Source organism: Amphiura filiformis, chromosome 10 (genome assembly GCF_039555335.1).
Source record: "Amphiura filiformis chromosome 10, Afil_fr2py, whole genome shotgun sequence".
Lineage (NCBI taxonomy): Eukaryota > Metazoa > Echinodermata > Ophiuroidea > Amphilepidida > Amphiuridae > Amphiura > Amphiura filiformis.
In genome coordinates, this window is record NC_092637.1 from 27,558,321 (window position 1) to 27,583,970 (window position 25,650).

General features: G+C 38.0%; 1 protein-coding gene across 1 annotated transcript in view; it reads left to right on the forward strand.

Moving 5' to 3' along the window:
• The first annotated feature begins 11,819 nt into the window (after positions 1-11,819).
• Positions 11,820-25,650, forward strand: part of LOC140162170 (polyubiquitin-like) — a 39,852-nt gene continuing 26,021 nt past the window's right edge. Inside the window, exon 1 of the mRNA XM_072185441.1 lies at positions 11,820-12,008. Coding sequence (XP_072041542.1) covers positions 11,889-12,008 — 120 coding nt within the window. The 5' untranslated portion in view covers positions 11,820-11,888. The remainder of the gene's footprint in view (positions 12,009-25,650) is intronic.

Here is a 25,650-nt window from a genome sequence, read left to right on the forward strand (position 1 = left end):
CGCTATTACCATCATATTGAGCTATTCCAGAAAATAAGTGCACACCCCCTATAGAGGAGTACATTTTCAATCAAAGATTTGTCTGGATTTCCAAGTCTGCTTTCTGAAAACGACTGGAATTCCAGTTGCAAATGTCACTTGAAAAAGCCTGTAAATCCAATTAAATGAAGGAAAAATCACGGAAATGTCCAAAATGAGCTCTCAAATTGAGGATTTCTGATTTCGAACTTTTATCCGCCTTTGAACACTTTAAATTAGATTTCCAACAGTCGAGGCTGGACAAAAAGTCCGGAAATCCGAACTCCTCTATAGGGGGTGTGCATCTATTTTCTGGAATAGCCCATTTTATATTTTGTTATGGTTTCGAACCAAATTCGAAACTTGTTTTGCTACTCTTCAGCCTAACTTATCATGCTTATAGGGCATAACATAGTTGCAAGTCTTAGGACTTAGTGAGCTGTTATTTTGTTTGGAAGGGGTCATGAATAACTGGGGTCATATTTTTCATCAAAAAATAGGGGGGTAACAATTTTAAACCAAAATATGGGGGTCATAAAATTATCAAAGATTTTGTGATTAAAGTGTCATTGAATAATGTTGCTCAAAATTGCAGTTACAATGATGAACATTAACAGGCTACCCGCATTATATTCTAATTAATTTTCGTACGTTACCTACCTAGTTTTTTTCAAAATAAACTAGCGGAAAAAATAATACAAAATAGCAGATTTCTCGATATTTTTTGAATAATTTGTTTGCGGTCTGTGTATGTGGGAAGGTGTAATGAAAATGCCAACCCACGATGAGGGGGGGGGGGCATGCCAACCCACGATGGGGAGGGGGGCATATAAAATTCACCTGCAGATAGGAGGTTCAGAAAATGACAATCCCCATAGTAACACGCTAATTGTGCTTAGGTCTGGACCGTGGATTTTCCCATGGACCTCAAGCGTGCGTCCCGTACGGACCAACCTAGGTAAACAAACAAACAGACAAAATGGTCGACATAATCATGGAAACTATATAACCATATCACGGGAGACAATACCTAAAATTCACCTAATTTACCAGAGCACCCAATTAAAGATTTGGGCTACCAAATCGCTGATTGAGTAATCCATGCTTTCAATGCAAAAGGGCACTGGATGACAACAATGGTAATATCGATTATTTCTGCTGGTTGCCTTCGAGAAAAAAGTACTGGGTTTGACATTTTAAGAGTATGAAGTAAAAAACGGTGAAATCAAAACGGACATTCTGTCAAAAATATATAGACACACACGATTTGCCTTACAGAGGTGGGAAATGTAGCGAAATATTTATTTATTTGTTTGTTTATTTATTTATTTATTTATTTATTTATTTATTTATTTATTTATTTATTTATTTATTTATTTATTTATTTATTTATTTATTTATTTATTTATTTATTTATTTATTTATTTTATTTATTTATTTATTTATTTATTTATTTATTTATTTATTTGTTTATTTATTTATTTATAACATTCGGATGAAACCAGGCTAAACCCAATAGTGCTCAGAGGCTACTAAAATATATTAGTTTGAAACGCTAAAAAATGAATTCCGTAAATAGCTTTGGGCGAAGTTACGGCCTATATAAATCTAAAATATTTCACTAAATGACACAATTTCATGCCTAATTTTAACACCAGGCTTTAAAAAAATGTATATCCAAGCACTATGTTTTTAACTGACATCGCTTAGGCTGCGATCACATAGAAGTATACGGTATACGGTATTCGTTATTCGCTATACGAAATACGCTCATTCGATCAGGCTGAGTTCACATAGTATACTCCTATGTGAACTCAGCCTGATCGAATGAGCGTATTTCGTATAGCGAATACAGGGCAGGGGCTATTTTAACGTGCCTCCTGGCACGTTCGTGCAGTGAGATTAAAATTCCGTGCAGTGAGAATTAAAATTCCGTGCTTAAAATATTTCTAGGCTATGCCAGTCAAGTTTCAACAGGTCAAGTGACTAGGAAATAAAGCTCTTCTGCGAAGTCAAGACAAATCCTGTGCAAAAATGGCATTTGGTAGTTTTCCTTTTTTATTCAACGGAAAATTCGTCCACCGCCTCTGGTTTAGTCAAAATTTCCCGGCTACGCTGAATCCGCTTCTCGCTGCATTTACTCTACGGAATGCCTCGGGACGAGAGCAGGGTACAAGTTGCACCCTGGCTCAAAATAACAGTGTCAAGTCACCAGTTCCTGGCACGGCCCCTTGCTATCTTGACCTACGGGCCCCTGTGCTTTTCTTTACATTAAAGTTGCCTGTAAACATGGTAAAGGATTACAATCTTTTCGCTTACATGTTTATAGCTCTCAACCACATTAAAAAAAACATGATAAAATAACATACGGTCCCACTCCCAGGGCCCAAGTTTAAATAGTAGGCCTATTTTGGGCCATTTTCTATGTTGGGCCCGACTCCGACATGTAATAACATTAATTTTACAAGGGCCTCGAGATTAATACTTTCTTGGCATTAGGGAACAAGACAAGAAGGTCTTTAGAGCTGACCCCAGAAATCAGGACCGTTCAATATATACAGAGTTTTAAGGGAGGAATCTGAAATTTCAGCCGTCTTCGGGAGGGGTGTATGATTTTTTTACTTGAATCTTGAGGGGGAATTGTTTTAACAATTTAAAAGTTTTAAATGTAGAAAAAGAAGAAAACAAGGGGGAATCCTAACATTTTGAATGGACGCGAGTGGGGTGGGGGTGGAGGAACGCAAAATTTATTGTCTATTTTTTTTGTCAAAACTCCCACTGCCCCTTCTGGCACAAATACAATCCATAATAATCATTAGTACATTCATTGGGATACATGGTCCCACGAATGTAGAAAAGTTCCTTCTTCCTTAGGAGTAATGTTTGTGAACTATATAAAATACTTGCACGAGCCCACCTCGATATTCGAATTTCCTTAGTGACAGGGGGGGGGCACACTTGCAGGCTCTGTAAGTTAAGCTTTGTGTAGCACGATATAGAACAATTGGTTTAAATGGGTATTGTTTTTCGAAATTACTCATTTTTAATTATCATATATTGGTTTTTTTCTTCGTCTGATCCTCATTTATTGCGAAGGTAATTTTTAGGATAGCCAACAGGTTGTCTCAATGAACCAAATGCACTATGATATTTTCCTTGCATTCGTCGCCTGTACCGTGTGAATAAGCTTTGGATTGTCAGTTCTGACATGTCTGACGTGCAGACTGACTTTTATTTAGAGAAAAGTTATATTATATGTTTATATTTGTACCTTTTTTTTTTGTTTAGTTTGTAATTTATTGGTATCTATATATTACCTGTTTCTGTGACATAAAAGACTGCCATGCAAATGGCTATTTTATAGCAGCATTATGATAATCATTCCGGAAATATCAAGTGAATAAGTTATGAAAGTAGGCCTGGATTGTAACTGTAATAGGCCCAACGTGACAATGGGAGCACCACTTGATCTACATTACAGTTTTCACCTTTCCTGATTACAGCAGTATAACAACGCGTTCTAAAGCGCTCCACAGACTCCGAGTATTGTACACTCACAGAAAAAAATACATAAATTATGTAAAATTTTACACAACTTCGATGTACGTATAGAACTCCAAAACAAATAGGTATTTTTTACATAACCATGAATTATGTAAAAAAAACATAGCAGATAAGTAAAAAAAATACTTACAAATTATGTAAAATATTTACATAAATTTTATGTAGATTTTTTATCTCAGCTATTAGGTATTTTACTGCATAATTGTTATGTAATATTTTAGACAAATTATGTAAAAAATACATAACATTTATGCAAAAAATACAGGTCAATAGAGTTGGGGCTTTCTTTCTTTCTTTCTTTCTTTCTTTCTTTCTTTGTTTTATTTTATGCTGAAACATAATTCATGATAGGTTTGAAGTCATCAAATCTAGGTCAACTGTCAGATTCATTCAACAATACAATTTCATGCATGAAGTATTTTATTTTGTTTTTCTTTTCTTTTCTATCAGTTCACCCGCTATCTAGTTAATGTTCAATGTATAGCATTTCTCTCTCAATGTGCATGTACGATATACAATGCTATAGTACACTAATGCATTGTCGCTTCAAGCCTAATTCGAGTCCCACACTTGGTACACTTAGCTAGGCTACATTATCGAAGTCATTTCAATGCATATCACGTCTATAGCACACTGTCCGTATTACCAAATGAGAAGATCTCCTGTGGTATTTGTGATCTATCTCAACACGTACACACATTGCTATACACGCAGTGCCGGTCCGTCGCAGTATACAGTACAGTACGTATTGATCGCGTCAATTCTAATGTTGATCAATCTAGCCAAATGAACCCCTAAATAGCCATTTATAAAGTCTCAAAGAAATCCATGCATAACTTATCGAACGAATCTCCAGTTTGGTTCAAGGTTAATGACTCCAAAACCTACCTATTTAAATGAAGTTTCAGCAGGTATGCGCCACCCGATCACACACACGTCGTGTCGCCATTGCTTTCGGTCTGCGCTATAATTTTTTAAATGAAATAGGTAAAAACTACACGTGTGTCGATTTACATAACACGTTAGGTAGATTTTCTCCAATCAGCGAAGTATTTTTGGCTGACATTTTACTTCATTTCATGCAATGATTACACAAACTAGGTAAACTAGCTTCGTTACAGTTCAAATATGTATTTGAAGCATTTACAAACTGGCATGGTAAAAGTTTTTGACAAACTTTTACATATATTGTGTATAATTTAATTTACATCGTGTTTTTTTTACATAACGTGTGAATATTTCTCTGAGTGTACGTACAATATTGTATGCAACATATCTACGTTATTTAATCTATTGCCATTCTATTTCCAGTAATGTTTAAGTTCTAACGAATGTTTGATGACAAAAAATCGATAATATGTTACATGTAATATTTAGTAGAAATATATTATCGATTTTACGTCATCAAACATTCGTTAGAACTTAAACATTACTGGAAATAGAATGGCAATAGATTAAACAACGTAGATATGTTGCATACAATATTGTACGTACAATAAAAAGTCTGAATACTGCTTAATATGACAAAGGCATGGCATATTCCGGAAATATCAAGTAAACATTGTTATAAAAGTGTAATGTCCAAACCCTATTTTCGGAATTGTTTGTTTATTTTGCGGAGTCGCTCCAAAATCGTCGATTGTCCCTTTAAAGTATTTGTGATGCATGGTGAGAAGGTAGGCTCAATATGGCGACTCGCATGGAACCCACATGGACAAATCGTCTTTTACCTAATTTTAACTTATATTAGCTTCATAAGAAAGAGAAGACATTTAAAGTGACTGATTACAACTCACAAGAAGATTGACAAAAGGAAGTGATAGGTAAACTGTACTATTAAAGAACAGAAAGAAGTTTTAAAAGGAATTTTCTGTAGCGTTTGCTTGGTTTGTTTACTTCGACTCAACGCAACGAGTGTCAGTTTTATATCGCTATAAAATCTCGAGTAATGATCATAAAACCTCCCGTCAGGAAGTTAAAGTTTGAGTAATAAGCTAATCCCGTGGATGCGAGTGAGCCCAAGGAAGTGTAGTTAAATGTGCAACACTACAAAAAGTATGGTAATGGGAGCATCACTTGTTCTAAATTTCAGCAGAAGACAAAGCGTTCTAAATTATGACAAATCGATTGCCTAGCAAATGGCTATTTTATAGCTGCAATTATTAGGTGAACATTGTTATAAACGTATGATAATGGGAGCATCAATTGATCTAAATTACAGAAGAGGAAAAATATAATGTTCTATATAATATGTCAAAATGGACTGCCTATAGGCAAATGGCTATATTATTGCTGCAATTATATTCTAGAAATATCAAGTAAACAAGTTATGAAGGTTTTACTCCCATGCTCTAACAGAATGGTTTAAGGTTATACAGGATTTTGAACTTTTGTGTAGGCAAATTGGCTGCACGTAGCCACCTAAAATATTTTGTTTTTCAAAAAATAAACATGGCAGGCCTAAAAATCATACTTCATCTTAAAGTTGACACTCTAATGATTATTATTGTAATACTTTAACGTCATAGCTCATACACAAATGTACTTTGTAAGTGTTTCAATTTGTGTTCAATTTCATGAGCATGAGGTTTTTTTGGGAAAGAGGCCAGGAAAATATGGGGAGAGGGTCCGATTTCATTGCGATTTCGCATATGTGTTACAAACAAACCAATGAAATAATGTACCTATTTATTCTTTCGATAGGTCCTCCTGATTTAAAACAGTAAGCTTACATGTTCACAGAATGTCAATGAAAATGATGGGGTAAATGTAGTCTTTTTTGCAACAACAATATTAATTTAGTGTGCCAATATATTGACACAATTATTCCCTACATTATTTCTTTGAAGTATCAGCTAACACATGCATATCAAAATTTTATGAATCAGCTGCGGGAAACATTAAAAATAATTTATTTCATCTCAGCATATCAGGCCAAATGGTCCAAAATGGAGTTCTGAGATATCCACACATTTAGTTTCAAGTACTCACATTTTCTGCTATTTCACAGTATCAATTCACAATCCCATAATATTCCAGGTGGAGTGCTCCTGTATTACTACTGATAATCCTTACTGCATGGGAATTATCAATTGATTTTCACAAAACTTGCAGAAATTGACAAATTTCTGCCAAAACTTCCACACTATCTATTATCATGTTCAAACCATGTGCTAACTTGTTTACAATGCTAGTTAGTGTTGCCAGGGCCAAGGTGATAGTACTTATTTTATTGATTTTGTCTAGTATAGTGCTGGTTGAATACTCATGCTCCACTGTGCATATGCTTCAGTGATTTTAGCAATCAAATGAAAATGATAGGGTTGCCAGTTCATGCACTGGAATAATAATCACTATAAGGGGCACATCACTATATAATGTCCCATTGAAATACATGTGAAAATACAATAAAGTAACTAGGTGCATAATAATTATGAGTCCTGGGGGAGGGTAGAATGGGGGAGGGGGGGCAGTTTTTGGCAAACATTTACAGTGCATCTTTATAAGGCTTAGGAAACACTACAGAAACATTCAAATCTGCATCATAATATCTAGGCCATTTAAAGTTTCCACATTGGCAAAGTTAGGCTGGCTGAGAGCAGGGCCAGGGAGGATGACAGGAAATGTTGGCATACCTTTTAAAATCTAACCCACAGGCCCCACATGTATATTTGGGATTCCCCCTTCCAAAGAAAATGATAGCCCCTCACACCTTCTCTTTCTTCCATGAGTTACACCAAATGCGGAAGGATTTAGTGTAGTGTCCCCTTAAAACAAGAACTGTCTTTAAAAAAGAATTAGTGCTGTGGGATATCTAGAGCAAATATTGATACACAAAAAATAATTTAAAAAATACTTTGTTGATACAATTTTTTCAATCTACATCTCTGAGATGTTTAATATATACATATACTTCATAAATAAAAATTAAAAAACAAAAGACAAGTTGAGTGGAATTTTCACCCTCCGTAACCTTAACCTTCAATTAGTGTTTGTAATTAATGTACTGGAACTAAAACCGGGAACTAAAATCGCTACTCTCCCTCATGCTTATCAAACATGACGATCTGTGCTTTATCCCATGTCTTTCGTTTTCCTCTCTCTGGGATAATTTCTTATTATCTTATGGGGAGGGGGGCTACTAAAGACCAATACGCAACGAACAAGTTAGGGACTGTGCAATAATTATGAGCCGGGAGGGGCTAAATTTCCAAACGGCCTGCCAAAAATCGCTTACACTTACACCCCGCCCTCTCGGCCCACCAAAAATCTCTTGCCCACCCCCGGCCTGCCAAAAACCTTTGCCCCCCCCCCCTGCACATGCCAAATTTTTGGGATCCCAATTTGCAAACCTAAACTGGTCCAGATATATAATTGCGAGCAGGAAAATTTTCCTAAGCCTTTTTAGAGCGTTTTACTTACAAGACGCCCATGAATGTATGCTATTATGTGTGTCACATGTCTGGGTGAACATAAATAATCAATTCTCTATTACAGACCCTGAAAGAAGTGTAAAAATTACACTAATGATACACCAAATGTGGCTGGACGCGGCGAATGAGCCGTAAACTCGGCAAACTTCATTTCGAGCTACAGGTGAAAATATGTGCAAATCTCGTATTTTGGCGAAGTTGAGATTTTTGCAGATTTGAAATGTTTAAGCTTTCTTCTAAACACATACAAAGTTTTATTTTAAAGAAATAAGTGGAAATATGAAATAATCCACATTTTCTGAGGCCCATCTGATGAATGGTCATTTTGCTTCAATAACTTTGAACGCGTTTTTCTCGGTTTCGCGTTTTGTTTCATGACAACCTATAACAAGCCATAACTTCGCTTCTGATTGTCATATGAAGTTCATTGAGGTGTCATTTTAATCCCTGAAACATGATCGTTGCAAATATGTAAAAAAGTAAAAATAACCAGAGAGGGACTTTACGGCTTATTCGAGGTGTCCAGGCACAAATGGCTTCAATTGGACCTTCTTTTCAGTGGCGTAAGTAGGGTTAGTAGCGCCCGGGGCAAGAAACAAAATTGGCGCCCCTACCCCCTCCCCCCCCGAGAATATCTTAGACGCACCCCCCCCCCAAATTCTTGAAACAATTGCGCGAGGAGTGCGCGTAATTTTGGACAAATAAGGCCTACCACTAATTAATTTTGGTTTCTAGAAGTTGAATATCGGTCTTAAAATGTTCTTTCAATTGATTTTGTGCTGAAATGCGCGCGAAGCGTGGGAAATTTTTGACTTTCATCGCTTGGAGGGGCGCAGAATCGATGCTGAATTGGTCAATTTGGCACCCCTAAGGGCGGCGCCGGGGCACGTTGTAGCCCCCCCCAGTTACGCCACTGCTTCTTTTTGCAAATTTTTCCAACCCTCCTGTGTATGGATAAATAAATCCACCTTTTCACTTCTGCTTTCGACACCCAACAATATGAAATACAACATGCCTACAAATGGCTTTAACTCGGCATTCATTTCACCAATTTTCGGCCAGTTTTACAACTAAAATTAATGTTTATAATTTTAGTACCAAAAGGGTCCTCCAAATGGCTTCAATCGGGCCTTCAATTTGCAAAAGTTACCCACTTCTAAGGGGTGCACATCCCCCTCAGACGCCCCTAGGTTGCGCAAGCAATACGCGATGGCTGCTACATCCGCCGTTGCCCCCCCCTGCTGACACCCCACACACTTTAATAATCGTTCCGCCGCCGAGGTGCCGCCGGTTACCCGCATCTAGTTCCACTTCCGAGACAGAAGTTATCTTCGTTCAACTTTTCTGTAGTCAACAAAAGACTAGAATTAAAGGATTGTTCACACGTACCATGCTAACATTTCAAAATAACAATGAGATCCGAAACCGAAAACTGAAACCGAAACAGAAACAATAAAACGACGGTTATGTATTTTGTTATTCTACAGGATACAAAAAAAAACTTTGATGTTTCTGCTTGATTACAGACAATGATAAAGCGTAATCGGATTTAGACAAGCGGCTAGGGGATGCATCGTCAATCAAATACTTCATCTATTGTGTTCAATACATAATCCGATAAGTGGTCGATGGTACATATCGATGAAAATAGGATGAAGATGGTAGAATAAGTAGTTTAATACTTCCGATCCAGCAACAAAATGTCATGACTTCCTTCTTTATGATTACAAATTACTGATGGTACGAATTCAAAGAAACGATAATAATAAAATGTGATGCAATCAAGCAAAATGAGTCTTGATGTCGTTCAAAATCAAAATTCAGTGTTCAATCTCATTATATCCCGCCCCCAACTCAACCCAAAATTGACCACCATGAGAGTTACCAAATAGCGCGGGAAAGGGGTACTGTTTTTACCAATAGCAAGGACCGTGAAATTGGCAAAATAGGGGGTATTTAATTTGGACTATCCGCAAAATTTGACCGTGAAATCAGCAAAATAGGGGGTATTTAATTTGCACTGTCCGCGAAATTTGTGGAAAAAAGGGGTACTTGAGAAAATCCGGTAATTTTATGCCAATATTTAGTGTGATTGAAAAAAGGTGTTTGAAATTCTAGTCATTGAAAAGGGTTTTTTGAAATTCTAGTCATTGAAAACCACAAAAAAGGGGTTGTTTTTGGCCAAATTTTATCCTCGATTTTCCATGAAAAAGGGATGGGAAAATTTGATGAAAAATCATTGCAAAGGGGGTCTTTGAAAGATTAGGTAACTCCGATGGTTGCCAACTTTTGTGTTGAGCTGGGGGGCCGGGCATTCTCAGAACTTTATTGATAACTGTAAGACTATAAGGTAAGATTCTTTTTTTAAATTAGAGAAATTATAATTATTTTTTATCATCATGATCATAGGCCTAATTAAATATATCGGTTGGTAACATCATAGACCTATCCTCACAAACAGCATGACTATAATAACTCTTTAACTTGAAAACGTTTGTCATTCTGTCTTTATTACAAGTTCAGCATTGCTTTCTTTTTCGTATCATTTGATCTTCGGTAATAATTAAAACAATATTAATAACATTGAGCAGAAAATGTTATATTAAAAATAACATTTAAAATTAAAATATAATAGTCCTATAACTGCACGGGTATAATGGTAGGCTAAGAGAAAAAAAAAGTATTTCTTTTAATTTTTTATTTGGCTAAAAAGGCACCATATGGCACCATTTTGCGCCATATGGTACAGGAGCATATTTGACTTATTAACATTTTCACGTACGTGCTCCAGGAGCATTTTCGACTTAGAAACATGCTCCAGGAGCATGTTTGACTTAGAATGCTCCAGGAGCATGTTTGACATATGATCCTGCACCATAATAATTGTTTTATTTGTAAATATTTTAAGTACATGCTCCATCCTGGAGCATGTTTCTAATCAAACATGCTCCTAGAGCATGTTTCTAAGTCGAAAATGCTCCTGGAGCACGTACGTATCAAGCAATTTATTGGCAGTTAAATTGAAAATATTTATAGGTCAAACATGCTCCTGTACCATATAGTGCAGGACCATATGTCAAACATGCTCCTTCAACATTATAAATCAAACCTGCCCTTAAATTGAAAATATTTATAAGTCAAACATGTTCCTGTACCATATGATGCAGGACCATATGGTCCAGGACCATATTATCGGGCCGAAATCGCACAAATTATTTTACATTTTTAATTTTTTTCTAAAATTGCCCCCCCCCCCGGACTGGTCTTGACCCGTCACTGGTCACACCCCTTTACTTTTTAACGGACCCCCGAGGTCCATTTTCTTTGCTTTTACGTTCCTTTTAAGAGCTATAAGTATAAGGTATGCTTTCGTTAGTCTTTTACGGGCCCCCTAGAAGACCCCGGGTCCGGGGATGACGCACCCCCTTAACTCCCTTAACGGCGGCAATGCACCTGGCATTATGATTATTTGTCATTATTATCATCGATTTTATCTAATTTCAATTATTGTAACATTTTATATTTTATGTAACTATTATTCCATGCAGATTATGCGCAGTGGTTGTCTCGTTCCAAGTCGGTTTGTGTTCAACAACCAATCTCAGCACCTGGTGGTGCATTTTATTCAGGCACGTGATCCGCGACAGGACGTATTTCTATTGGTTCGTTTACTGACTGTACTGCGCTGCCTGTACAAAATAACTATTTAACTGGTGTGGACGAGGGTGAAGTTTGCATTTAGACGTACATGCTGAACGAATTGTGTTCTCAACAAACATCACATTCTTCTAAGTTCAACAAAGTCGAGGCTACTTTGGCTCGGAAAAGAAAATCGTGCTGTTAATACATTATAGTGAGATCGTCAACGTCATCATGAAGTACTTTGCATTGGTGGTAGTTACTGTGGCTTTGGTGGCTGGAGTGAGTGCTGCCCCGCAGGTGAAAAAATCTCAAAATGGAGCTGGATTTGAGGACCAACTCTTGGAATTATTGGTGAGTATGTATGGTAAGCTGTACTGTATAGGCCTACTCTCTACACTCACAATTAAATGGAGGTAATTTGCTGCCTCAAGTTTATTGAGTAAAACTAATAGACTAGTCAATTTAGAAACAAGAAATGTCTTTAAAAAAGACAATGCCTCAAGAGATTCCAGCGGGCACCATTTGTTATTAGCTTATAAGAGATACTTGAAATGCTAGCTTTAAGCCATCTTCAATCTTGCAATGGTAATAATTCTGATGTATTTAATGCAGGAATACCTGCATGCCGGGTGGTAGTCCGAATAATCAGTCCCAAAACAAAATATTCATTTACTGACATGATCGATGGACCCTACATTTTTCAATACATTGATGCTGTAGCCTTTGTACAGAGTGACGAAGGCTACACACAAGGAAACTAGGCTATAATCACGTATCATGTGCCCCGGATGCGTATAGATAATAGAGGGCCTCCTTCAACTCCCAACTTGTGACAACAGAAATAGCTTAATAACTGTGTAGGAAATTCAAAACAATTGAAATTTGGACACCAGAAACTTCAGGTTGAAAGTCAAAAAGTGTCAATTGGTACACCTTGATACAGAAGTTATCATACAGTGATAGTAAGATTTTTTCAAATAAAATCTCTTTTCTGTAAAATTGATTGCTGTGCTGAAAAATGTTGCATAATGGGTACTTGCTATTTTGTACAGTAATTCATTGTAAGGTACCGTCATGATGGTCACAGAATTTGGAAAAAATACATTTGCCCATAGCTTTGCTAATTATTTTCCTACAGACAAGGTTGACCCCTCATTTTTTAAATTAAATAATCACCTTCCTAAACAAAACAATTTCAATGTGAAATATCCTACTTGCAGGGTTGTCACCAGGACCAAAAAAAGCACTAAAAAGGCTTCTTGGAAATTTGATGATCATACCTAGCATGGGGGACAGGCCTAGGCAAAAAACCCCTTTTTTCTAATAATTTATCCGCAAGCATCATTTATGTCGACAAATTGTTTGCAAATCCACAGTAGGGTTGCAAATATACCATATGTCATTTGGAGTGCGACAATTTGTACAGATAAATTTATCACAGGTATTTTTCTATTAATTTGGCCATTCGTCTGCATATTATCAAAAATAACGCATTTTGGACCACCGTTTCTCAGCGAACGTCATTTATGTCGACAAATTGTTCGCAAATCCACAGTAGGGTTGCAAATATACCATATGTCACTCGAAGTGCCACAATTTGTACAGATAAATTTATCACAGGTATTTTTCTATTAATTTGGCCATTCGTCTGCATATTACCAAAAATAACGCATTTTGGACCACCGTTTCTCAGCGAACGTCATTTATGTCGACAAATTGTTCGCAAATCCACAGTAGGGTTGCAAATATACCATATGTGACTCGGAGTGCGACAATTTGTACAGATAAATTTATCCCAGGTATTTTTCTATTAATTAGCAAGCACAATAAGGTGGGTATTAATTTTATATACTTTTGATGAAATTTTGAAGAAATTTTTCGAATATCATGGGACTGGTGAGCGAGTCTAGTAAATATGGCGGACTACTCAAATGCATTCAACAAAAGCATGCCTGCAATCTACCGCGACAGTTCGTCTCACATACATAGCAAATGCACTACGATCAAATAGGGTGACGACAACATTTGATTGAATGGACTGCACTGCACCATGATTACGTTGAAGGACAACGGCTTTTATGCTTTGTTTGGAGCCAATAGATAAAAGCATGCAGGGCCACTATAGAGGCCCTGCATGAAATTATCGATTGGCTCCAAACAATGGATTAGAGCCGGTGTCCTTCACCGTAGTTATGGCGGAGTGCAGTCCATTCAATCACATGTTGTCATCAACCTATTTGATCGTAGTGCAGGGTTATGTGTGTGAGACGAACTGTCACGGTAGATTGCAATCATGCTTTTGTTGAATGCATTTGAGTAGTCCGCCATATTTACGGGATGATACGTCACATGCAAGGCCTCTATAGCACGGCTCTGCAAGGTGATAACACTTCAAAGTGCTCATAGTTCTGATCGCTGGGGGTTCAACTCCTCGCACAGTCATGGAAGCCTACGTAATATCACATAGACTATGCCATAGTCGAATTTTGAGAAATTTAGAAATAGGCCTATGTTATCAATCTCGATAATATAATGTAATAAATAGTCTATAAGCAAATCTAGTTGCCCTAGATGTAGGCATTCTAAGTGATCATTTGTGTCCTGCCTTACTTTTGTTTTTTTAATATTTTTGAAAGAGGGCTCCCTTCATGCCTACCAGTGATTTTCTAGCAGTCTGTTTTATTTTCATGATTTTGGAGAATTGCTCACGTTACTCACGAAAAATACGACTATGGACAATCGATTGCGGTTAAGTCAGTGACGCTACGATGAGAATAAAATTGGCTCCACCCCTTGACCAATCAGAAACAGCGAATAGTTTCCGTCTCGTCCATAATTGTACAGGGGTTCTTGTATTTGGCAAAAGATAATACAATTTATTTAAAGAAAAATCAACGGTGGTACAAATCGATCAAGATTATATTTAGTATTTACTGTGATAAATATCGAATAATAACCCAATAAATAAGAAATACCTGTATGGAAAAGTCAAATTATACAACGCCAACTATTTGTCATCCCCGTGGGAAAGTGCAGCAATTTATTTGCCAAAATCGATCAGCAGGAGAAAATACCCCTAATTTGCATATAGCATCTATCTTGGCCTATTATTACGAACCTCACTTGTGTAGTGCACAGACCCACACCTGAGTGCAAAATATTGGCATGAGGCAGGACATTATTTTTAAAAATAGGCCGGCAAGATCACATCACAACACAATCTTGACTTTTCTGTTATTTTAGGGGGCTGGCATTTTTCTTTCGGAAGGGGGGGGGCATAGATTTGTGGAAAGAAAAATAGGGGGTCATAAAATATTTGATGAGATAGTTTGTTTATTTTAATTCAAAAGACTGATTTCAATACAATTTTAGTCTGTTTAAGGGCTAAGGTGTATTGGCGGGGGGGGGGGGGGACGCGAATGTTTTGTTAATTGGGAAGAAAATGCCGGCCCCCGTAATTACTAGTTACTTCAGGTGCTTTTGATATTTAATGGCATGCCGAAAGACGGAAAGAGCCTCGTTTTGTGTGCCGTTTTGTCCGGGCCTTCATGCAGCCAAACCTAGCTAGCTACGTAACGCTCAAAGAAGATGTATAGTCCCACTCACTGGCTACAAAGGCCATATCAAAATAATGTCTATCAGGTAAATAGTCATCCGAAATTCTAAAATAGCTACAAATATAGACGGATTAAGAGAGGCATGAACTAATTTTCCCATTATTATGAAATATTTATCTTTAAAAAAATGATTACCACAATAATTTAATAATCCGCACAATCGTTCTCCATGTGTCGCGAATAATTTCTTTCCTTGAAGACAATATTGTCCCTGGCTAGAACTATCGATGTAAATGCGTTCATATTTTCCTTGCCAAGGTAAACTTAAATTGTGTGCTTCTTCTAGTCTGGGATTTCCCACCCGACAAAAAGTCCTAGCAAACGGTGCTGCTTTGGTAGAAAATATATTTCCCATATTATATCTAGTTGGTAGCTTAGGAACCGTGGGGGGGGGCTAGAATACTCTTCATCCCCGGCCCCTCCTCCCCCCCAACAATTTCAGGTGAGTGAAAAAAATGTCATTAAAATCCAGAAAACTAGGTATTTTTGGCAAAATTTTCTGACCTAAAGGGGGAACCGCCTCCCAGAATGGGTCATCAACAAATTCCATTTTGTCAGCCCCCCCCCCCTGCTAAAAATCTGGGTAGAATGTCGAAAACGTCTTTACCAGCCATGGAATGATGAAGGACTTCTTCTGAGCCAGTTTACAATTTTCACATCCTAGTGAGAATGCATGATGAATCGCAGTTTTTTTGTATCGCACCCGGCCTCATCAGCAGAATTCCCTAGCTCGAGATACTCTAGCTAAAATACAGGTTTACATTTACTATCTTACATTATCTTGCTGTATTTCAGCTAGAGCTCCAAACGACAAGCTTCCGGGTCCCGCCTACACAAATGCTGCATCACAATTGGTTAATTTATATGAAAATGCATTACATCATGCTATTCTTAGTAGGCCAAAAATCCGACATTCTTGCCATAGGGGCCTGTGTTAACCGTCGTTTTATCTTTTCAGTTTCTGTTTCCGTAACCGTACTAGTTTCTGTAAGTCATTGTTATTCTGAAGTGGTAAACTCACAGGTGTGACCAATCTTTTATTCTAGCCTTTTGTTAGTTACTGAAAATTTGAAGCTCGTGAATTTCAGTTTTCGTTTTGGTAAGTTATATTGATTTTTTACATAAATCCTTGAGATGTGCGGTTGGGTGCTAATCTAGACAAAAGAAGAGTCTAAATTTTACGGTCCTAAATTCACGGGAAATTGTACGGCTTCAATAGAGTGTATGCAATAAACCCAAGCGGAACGAGAGTTGCTAAGTAACCGCTACCCGAACCATAAACACATGCATGATCAGACAACAAGTGTTCAATTTCCCCATAGCTTCCCACGTTGTACACATGTCAGTCGAATTTGGCGGTGTTGGTTTGTTTGTCCTCCAAGTTATAGCATTGTTCACTTTGTGTTGAACATTGTACGTGGGCCTCACTGTAATAATTCAAAGATAACTGTGATCATCATTTCAAGAGGTCACTCTCCCGATTAAGCTAAACAACCTATGTGGAGGAATTTTATGCATGAGCAATCACATCAATGACGTAGTAATGAATACCCTCTATTGACTTGTGTTTGGTGTATATGCACTTACGCCTAGACGTAAGTGGCTCTTAAAAATAGTCTTGCAGTGAAATATATACTAACCATGTTGCCAAGTTATAAGCAAATTGGCGATGAAACGAGCGTCTAAAATAGTCAAATATCTCCCAATGAGGCGCGTACAAGGGGTGATTTGGTAATCATGTTTGATATTGAAATGCAATACAAAAGAAATGCATTGGAGCAAAGATAATGTATTCTATTCATTCGTACCAATGGCAAGCTAATCTGATAATTGGTTGGGTCTATATGCAAGGCTCGGGTTTATTTTAAATGTTTATTTTTGCAGAGCTTATTTTCAGTCATGGATCATACTGATAAATTTCGCAAGGAAGGGGAGGGAGGGAGGAGGGATACTTGAGACTGAACAAGTGAGAGTAGGAGGGGTGAGGAAGAAAGAGAGGAGAGGGATAGACGGAAAGACAAGAAAGAGAAGAACTCGAGAGGAGAGAGACGGAACCGGGTAGAGAGTGGGGAGACTGATCATTCGGAGCGGGGGGGGGGATGAAGCAAAATAGGGAGATAGACATTGATACGAGGGCAGGGCGAAACTGCGGCCCTGCACAGGTGCATTGGGGTGCGACATGCTTATAAGCGGACCTTTTGTGATTTTCAACGTTTTTACAGAAAAAGGTGCACCTTTTCATTCGGATTGGCATTTTGTCCTAATCATGATAATAATGTGAATCAATTTTTAAATTGATAAACAGTGTCAAACACGAGAGGGCGCTAGACCATTAAAACACCGGTCAGACATCGGTTTCCCATACTCTTTTATCTCCACTCCAGCCTTTTAATATTGACACAGGCAATCATCTCTATTGAAATAAGCTGATTGGTACTTCAGAGTTAACAATGAAATCAGATCACAGTAAACTTACTGAATCCATTGCGTTTTCGTATCTGAACAATAGAGTTACGGAAACTGAAAAGATAAAAAGACCCTAAGCATTTTGACCGCAATCGAATGTCAGTAGTCCACTTGGGTATCAAGCTAACAGAGGGCGTACGGTGACTGAATAGATCAGGAAAATCTATCAATTGTGCACACAATCGGAGTTTTAAATGCAAAGGTAATTCTGAATATGCACAATGGCAAGTGGACTACGGAGAAGTCTAAATATCACAGAGAACCTATTCTTGAGAGGGCACTCTATTCACGTGGTTTCTTTTCCAACGCTAAAAGATCACGACTTTTGGTGGTTTGCAAATGAAAAGTGTCCGCACTATCGATTGATTACGTAACTGTTATGAATAATTTATTAGGTTTTTCAATGCAATCGCCTCGACCCATTAATACATATTATCTGTACTATCAAAGTACTTGGAATAGCAATCCGGTGAGTTCACTGAACTACGCCCATACTGATGGAGTTTTAATGGCGTTTCTTCTCTCCATACACAGTTGAACAAATACAATAGATGAAGGTCAACACGTATGACCTCCTATGTGACATGTTATATGTGATGTACAAAAACCTGAATATCATAAAGATCAGTATTCGTTTGTGCATATGAACTGCACATTTACGTTGCTAAATATTACTCATTATAAACACATCAAAAGAAATAAGTCCCCCTCTGAACATGTCGTCATAACATAGTCCGAATAATCAGACCCAGAACAAAATATTAATTTCTGACATGGTCGTGTACTGGGTCTGAACTGTTTCCATATGAAATCTTGATGGCAAATTGAACAATAGAAGCACATGGTTCTACGTGACAGCTTTTTAATCCCTATTCAGGTTACGTGAATCACGCTATTGTAGACCATCCTTCTGATACTTGAGTGTTTGGACAAGCGGAACGGTTTTTTGTCTACCTCTCTGTTTGTAAACAAACGAGGAGGTCGAAATCGTCCTCCTCGCCGAATACGAAAGTCAGCGTAATAGTACGGCACTAGTCATAACATTGTAAGGTTTCGTTTTGTACCAATAAAACTAACTTTGAAATAATTATATGACTGTTTACTAAGGGATGTGTGAAAATGAGAGATTTCCATGACTTCAGGGCTGAATGAGCCTAAATTGAAGGCAAAAACTGCCCTTTTCAAAAGTCACAAAGTAGGTCTATGCTTGTCACAAAAGTTGATTCATGGCTTGTTACTAATGGAAAACCCCATGTGTTTGAGTGCATATTTAATATCCTCACCAAGTGAACATTTACTGTAATGTGTATCGATTCTTGATCATTCAGCCATGCAAATCCCCTTGGTGCAGAGTTCAGCACAGTGAGTTGTAAGATGGCCAGTTCCATTCCTTGTCCCAATACGCCTTGCAGTTAACAAGCATAGGCCTACTTTGTGACTTTTGGAAAGGGCAGTTTTTGTCTTCAATTTGGGTTCATTCAGCCATGAAGTCATGGACATCTTTCATTTTCACAAAACACTTACCCTCGTTTCATCTTTTCTGTTTTGGGAGCTCTATTGTTCAGAAACGAAAACGCAAGGGATTTATGTCAATTGATCTGCTCCTTGAATTCATTGAAGTACCAATCAGCTGATTTCAATAGGTAGATACCTGCATGCCTGTTGTTAATAAAGGCTGGATAAGACAAGAATGGAACACCCACAGTGTGTGGATGACCGGTGTTTTTAGTGGTCTAGCGCCCCTTTCGCTCGCTTTAATGTCCTCTAATACCGATAGGCCTTTGATGTTGGTAAACTGATTCACATGTAATGTGACAAAATGCCAATCCGAATGAAAAGGTCGAATTTTCTGTAAAAACGTTGAAATATAGGCCCAATTGTCAGATTAACAATTGATTGTCATACCATGTCATATTTATTCAACATCATCATCATCATCGTCATTGTCATCAACATCAGCACCATCACTATCATCTCCTCTCATCTCATCTCATCTCATCTCATCTCATTTTATCTCTCCTCTCCTCTCCTCTCCTCTCCTCTCCTCTCCTCTCCTCTCCTCTCCTCTCCTCTCCTCTCCTCTCTCTTCTCTTCTCTTCTCTTCTCTCCTCTCCTCTCCTCTCCACTATTCTGCACTATTCTCCTCTGTTCGCTTCACTTCGCTTCTCTTCGCTTCCTCATCTCATCTCATCTCATCTCATTTTATCTCTCTCCTCTCCTCTCCTCTCCTCTCCTCTCCTCTCCTCTCCTCTCCTCTCCTCTCCTCTCCTCTCCTCTCTCTCCTCCTCTCCTCCCTCCCTCCCTCCCCTCCCTCCCTCCCTCCCCTCCCTCCCTCCCTCCCTCCCTCCTCTCCTCTCCCTCCCCTCGCAAGTCAATTGAAGCCGTACACTTTATCGCGAATTTACCACCGTAAAATTTAGACACTTCTTTTGTCTAGATTAGCATCAACCCTCTCATCTCACGTTTTTCATGTCAGAAATTAACATAACTCCCTAAACCGAAACAGAAGTTCTCTTCGTTCAACTTTTCTGTAGTCAACAAAAGACTAGAATAAAAGGATTGTTCACACGTACCATGCTAACACTTCAAAATAACAATGAGATCCGAAACCGAAACCGGAAACCGAAACCGAAACAGAAAAGATGAAAGGACCCCAAGTAAACAATCATATAATTTTTTCTAAGTAAGTTTTTTGATGTGTTTATATTATGACAAATATGTGATGCGATCAAGCAAAATCAGTCGGAACTCGGAAATATTAATTGTGAGATATAGCCAAACAAAGGAAATATTTCCTTTTGTTTCCTCATGTTTTGGAAACTCTTTAATTGCTCATATCTTTGGAACTGGTTGTTCAATTTCAATGGAGTTTTCTGCAAAATACAGCTTTGGATATTCAATATTTCCAAGTTCCGACTGATTTTGCTTGATCCCATCACATATTGGTATTATGACAATGCGGTATATACATTGTATATAAAACGACTAATATATCCTACTATCATGACGTCAGGTCAATGTTCATCATATCCCGTATGTTTCTTAAAATTCATTCATATTTGAGACAAATTGCTGTGCCCATTTATAGGTGCACTGTAGATCCGTGTTTCTTTTTTATTTTCATTTCTTTTTAATGAAAGAATTAAAGGGGCACTCAGAGATCGGTCAATCCCAAACTACACTATTCCCCACGCACGTTCTTTTTCTTGCAGTTTCAGAATGTTTACTAGTCTAGTAACTAAACTCTACCAGGAATAAGCAAAATGCTATGTTTTCTAATAAATATAGGCAAAATAAACATTTCTATGCCCGGGCATAAGCTCTGAGCTAGGTTTGCCGGTTTAACCAATTTCAGATTTCAGGGTTGCAAAGTCGCGATTTTGGCGATTTTTGAAGATTTCATCCACGATTTTTGACAAGTTCCCGTGCAAATTCCTGTCCCATAGAAACCAATAATTAAGAGCAAAAATTATCCACGTTTTCATGATTGGTTCTCGCAACTTTGGTACATACCTGTTTCATAAAAATGGTTAAGGAAAAATTGGGCGACTTTTGGATATTTAGCGATTCGGGCTGAAAATATTGCCAACCCTGGACTGTTTACTTCCTGGTTTTCAGCCAGCCACGATAGCCCTAGAACTCTGGCCATAGTATCCGTTTTTACTTCCACTAGGGCCAGAGGCACTTACATTGAAAAAATTGTTGGAGATGGTTGAACGCAACAGAACAAATAAATGATGAAAATTGACCTTTTCATTGTGTTCGTGGGTCACCGCAAGAGCTGTAAAATTTCATTTAAAAAAACATATTTTTCATATTTATGCACACTTTCCCTACCTATTTAAATGAACCTCAATATTGACCATCATATTGTACCCATTTGTGTTACCTTCAATTCGACGATCCCTGTTGATTTGCCGTGAAAACGCTTGCATTTACTTTGAGGGAATTGTTCGGTTCTTCCGTTATTTACATCATTGGCATCATTTGACCTCTTGACCTGATGCGAAATCTTCCCTATAATTGAAGACCGAATTGAAAAGACTAGTTTGCGTATGACGTCCTGTCAACCAGACCAAAAATGCCGTACTGCGCAGGTCAGTAACCAATCACGTCGCGCCTTTGCCCTGACGTCAGACGCAAACTAGTCTTTTTAATTCGGTCTTCAATATTATTATACCATCATGCAACTGCATCTGACCTCGCCACATCTCGGGGTCGTCATGTCCATTTTACTTGTGGGGTGGATAAATGACGGAGTAGTGGACTAGGAATAGTAAATTAACATGAAACGTAAAACACCTGTATAAAACGAGAATAACTCACGCATGTCCGACCGGCCGGCCGCCCGTTGGAATAAAAATACACGCTGGATTGTCTTGGAACTCCAAATGCTTTAGTTACAAACAGAGATTGCGCTAGTAAAAATGCATTTCAGCCCCTGCCAAAGTTCATTTTCGGACTCCCCCGTAAAGTAGAATAGTCCAGATTATCGTAACCTTTGACATTGCCAATATCACACAAATGTCGTCTATTTCATACCGTAAAGAAGTATGAGCAAGTTTGTGAAGAATATTGGTAAGTTTAAAGCCAGATATCAGGCTAACGAATATGATCTGCATATATAGAAAGATCCGATCGTTGTCCGAACGTCAAAATTTGATAAATGTCAATGGTACAATTCCAAGCACGTGAAAGTCGTGAGGTCATTTCTCAACACAATACCTGTCAGAGGATAATTTACATAGGCACAAAAGACCGTGTTCAACGTAGCGTTACTCAGCCAAACATGGCAGAGTAGGTCCCGGATGGTCGTACATGTTCCTATCTCCACAACGTTATACCAGAGAGTAGTTATTCTTGAGAGGGCACTCACCTCATTTGCATGGCAAAATTACCCGTCTCCTCTGCAGCCAATTTGGTTTCGCTCCATCGAAATCAAGCTGGTCACGGAGGAGACTACTTTCCTTTGTGTTTGTTCATTTGTGTATGGAGAGCCCTTCTTGGAGTCCGTTTGGACTCAGGCTACGCTCTCAGCTAGAGTCCGACGCTGCATTGTACTAGAAACACCTTCTCTGTGAACTCGCTAGAGCAAGGAAAATAAAAACTGGTTTCATTACTATCTGTTTTTGAGATTTTTTGCAGGTCTGCGACCATGGTGTTACCACAACTGTCTTTGCGTCATTAACATGTGCTGGAGTCTAGCACAGGTCAACCAAAGTCCCGGATTTTAATAAGACAATAATGATTGACACACACACCAGGAAGTTTCTCATCCAAAAGAATGAGAAAATTTAAATTCTCACCATTTTGGCCATTTCTCATCAAAATGTCCGTTTTCTCATCCAAAACTTCCTTTAGTGTATTAAGTTAGCTTAGGCCTATTGATCCTAAATTTGCTGGTAGGGTAAAACTCGTTTTAGGGGGTGTTTAAAAAAGTTGGCCACACATGCGTATAGGCCTACATTATCATACTTGAGTGCCCCTCCCCTCCCCGGTGAAATTTGAGACTCATTTGGTCACCGTCCTAAGCGTCCTTGCCCACACGAATCGCCCAGGAGTAGGCCCTACCCGGCATTATTAATTAGGCCTATTAGTGGTTAGCCCCTAAATACAGTCGCGTATCGTGTTGTCAATTATCGTTACTTATGTCCATGGATATGACCCCATGTATAAGTAGTCTTCATAGAATTCACAGTCTATGCCATGTCGTTTACGGATACAAAGAGGATAATAATGTTGAGGGCGCCCACAAAATCTTACACCGTCTTACACAATGTTCCAAGGCAAAGTTCAGTTTAATATTTACTCATCGTAAAAATACAGACGTTTTATTATGTGATGATGTTGTCTGGATGGGTGGACAGTTGTCACACTGTGGAAAAAAAACAACCGGGAATCCGCATTCATTTACAAATAGCATTAAATTAGTATCACATAGTGGCCTCCGTGCAGTGGATAACCTTAATTCTTTCATCAAAAAGAAATGAAAATGACAAAAAAACCGGATCCACCTGTACGCCTATAAAATGGGCACAGAAATTTGTCTCAAATATGAATGAATTTTAAGATATATACGGGATATGATGAACCAATGACCTGACGCCATGATAGTAGGATCTATTAGTCGTTTTATATACAATGTATATACCGTGTTGTCATAATACCAATATTAATTTTTGACATAATATATAACGAGTAATATTTAGTATTGTAAATATGCAGTTCATATGCACAAACGAACACTGATCTTTATGATATTCAGGTTGTTGTACATCTCATATAACATGTCATATAGGAGGTCATATGTGTTGACCTTCTCCTATTGTATTTGTTCATCTGTGTATGGAGAGGATTAGCGCCATTAAAACTCCATCAGTATTTGGGCGTAGTTCAGTGAACTCACCAGATTGCTATTCCAAGTACTTTGATAAATACAGATAATATGTATTAATGGGTCGAGGCGATTGCATTGAAAAACTAATAAATTATTCATAACAGTTACGTAATCAATCGATAGTGCGGACACTTTTCATTTACAAACCACCAAAATTCGTAATCTTTTAGCGTTGGAAAAGAAACCACGTGAATAGAGTGTCATAGCCCTGGTTATACCTTTCCAACAAGGAAAGAGATACAAAAGGCGAACGTCTAAGCCACGACGAGACTGATACTCTGCATGTACTGGATGTATCAGAAATACTTCCTGAATTTTTGAATTTTGAAGATGTAAAGGAGTTGTGGATGTAAAGTGGTATGATCAGCTAGCGGTATTTACCATTGTGCAGCTCAGCGAGGGAATTTTGGACCACAAAATAGCAGTAGAAAGAAGGTAAATTGCAAAGAATACGTCAATTACAATATGACGGACTTGCATGGGAGGATGGCATGGCTTCGAAATTTGGCACCCCGTGTGTATGTATAGCACAGAGTACTATGATGTACAGTAACATGAATAGACTAGAATTTCGAGAATGGCGCACTGCCAGGAACATTTGACAACTGGGAAGCCTATCAAGAACGATTAGAAATGATGTGCTGAGGTGATCATACCTGCTGGAGGATATAATCCCCATCATCGTGCCTGGCATTCATATGAAATGAGCTGTGTACAAGTAGACATGAACATGCATGTGACCATCCAGAGCTGAGATGCTACATTGGTAAGCTATCTGAAGTTAAATCGTCCACCAAAAATGAAAAGCTGATAGACAGATGCTGTACTCTTGATCAGTAATATAGTGACTGGTAGCAGCATCGCGGTTTAGATTCCTTTGCCGAACCCAGGTTGAAAATGTCAAATGAGTTTGTGTTTGATATTTTTACACTTGGGAGTGGGTCGTCTACTACAGCTTCATAAACTTACGTCATCGATCCTGAATGATTAGGAAATTTCGAAGAGCCCTTGCGAAATTGACTCCTTTTGAAAGCATCTGATGTAGTCCAAGCATTGTTATATTTTGATACAAATCAATACATCTTCAATAAAAAATCTACTTAGTGTCAAGTGACATAATAATAGGATTAACTACACGCGGTATCTATGCATTGATGTACTTGCGAACAAAAGGACTATGTATGAATAGATACGACGGGATTACCTGCGGAATTATCTCCATTATATATATTATTAGCTATTATTCTATTAACCTTCCTCGTCCTTGTATCTTCTCTATGTGGCTTTTATTTGCACAATTGGACGCTCAAAACACCAGGTTGGTGCTAGCGGCTACCCAAAGATGTCCGACCAAATCCTGACCATGACTTGGCTCGTTGGATTCGTCTATATTCAAAAATTGTTTTAACCTATTGCTATGGTAGTTAATCCGATTATTACATAACTTTACCAGCGTATATTACATGTACATGTACACCACAGATGTGTTGACTAACAAAATGTGAATGTAAAA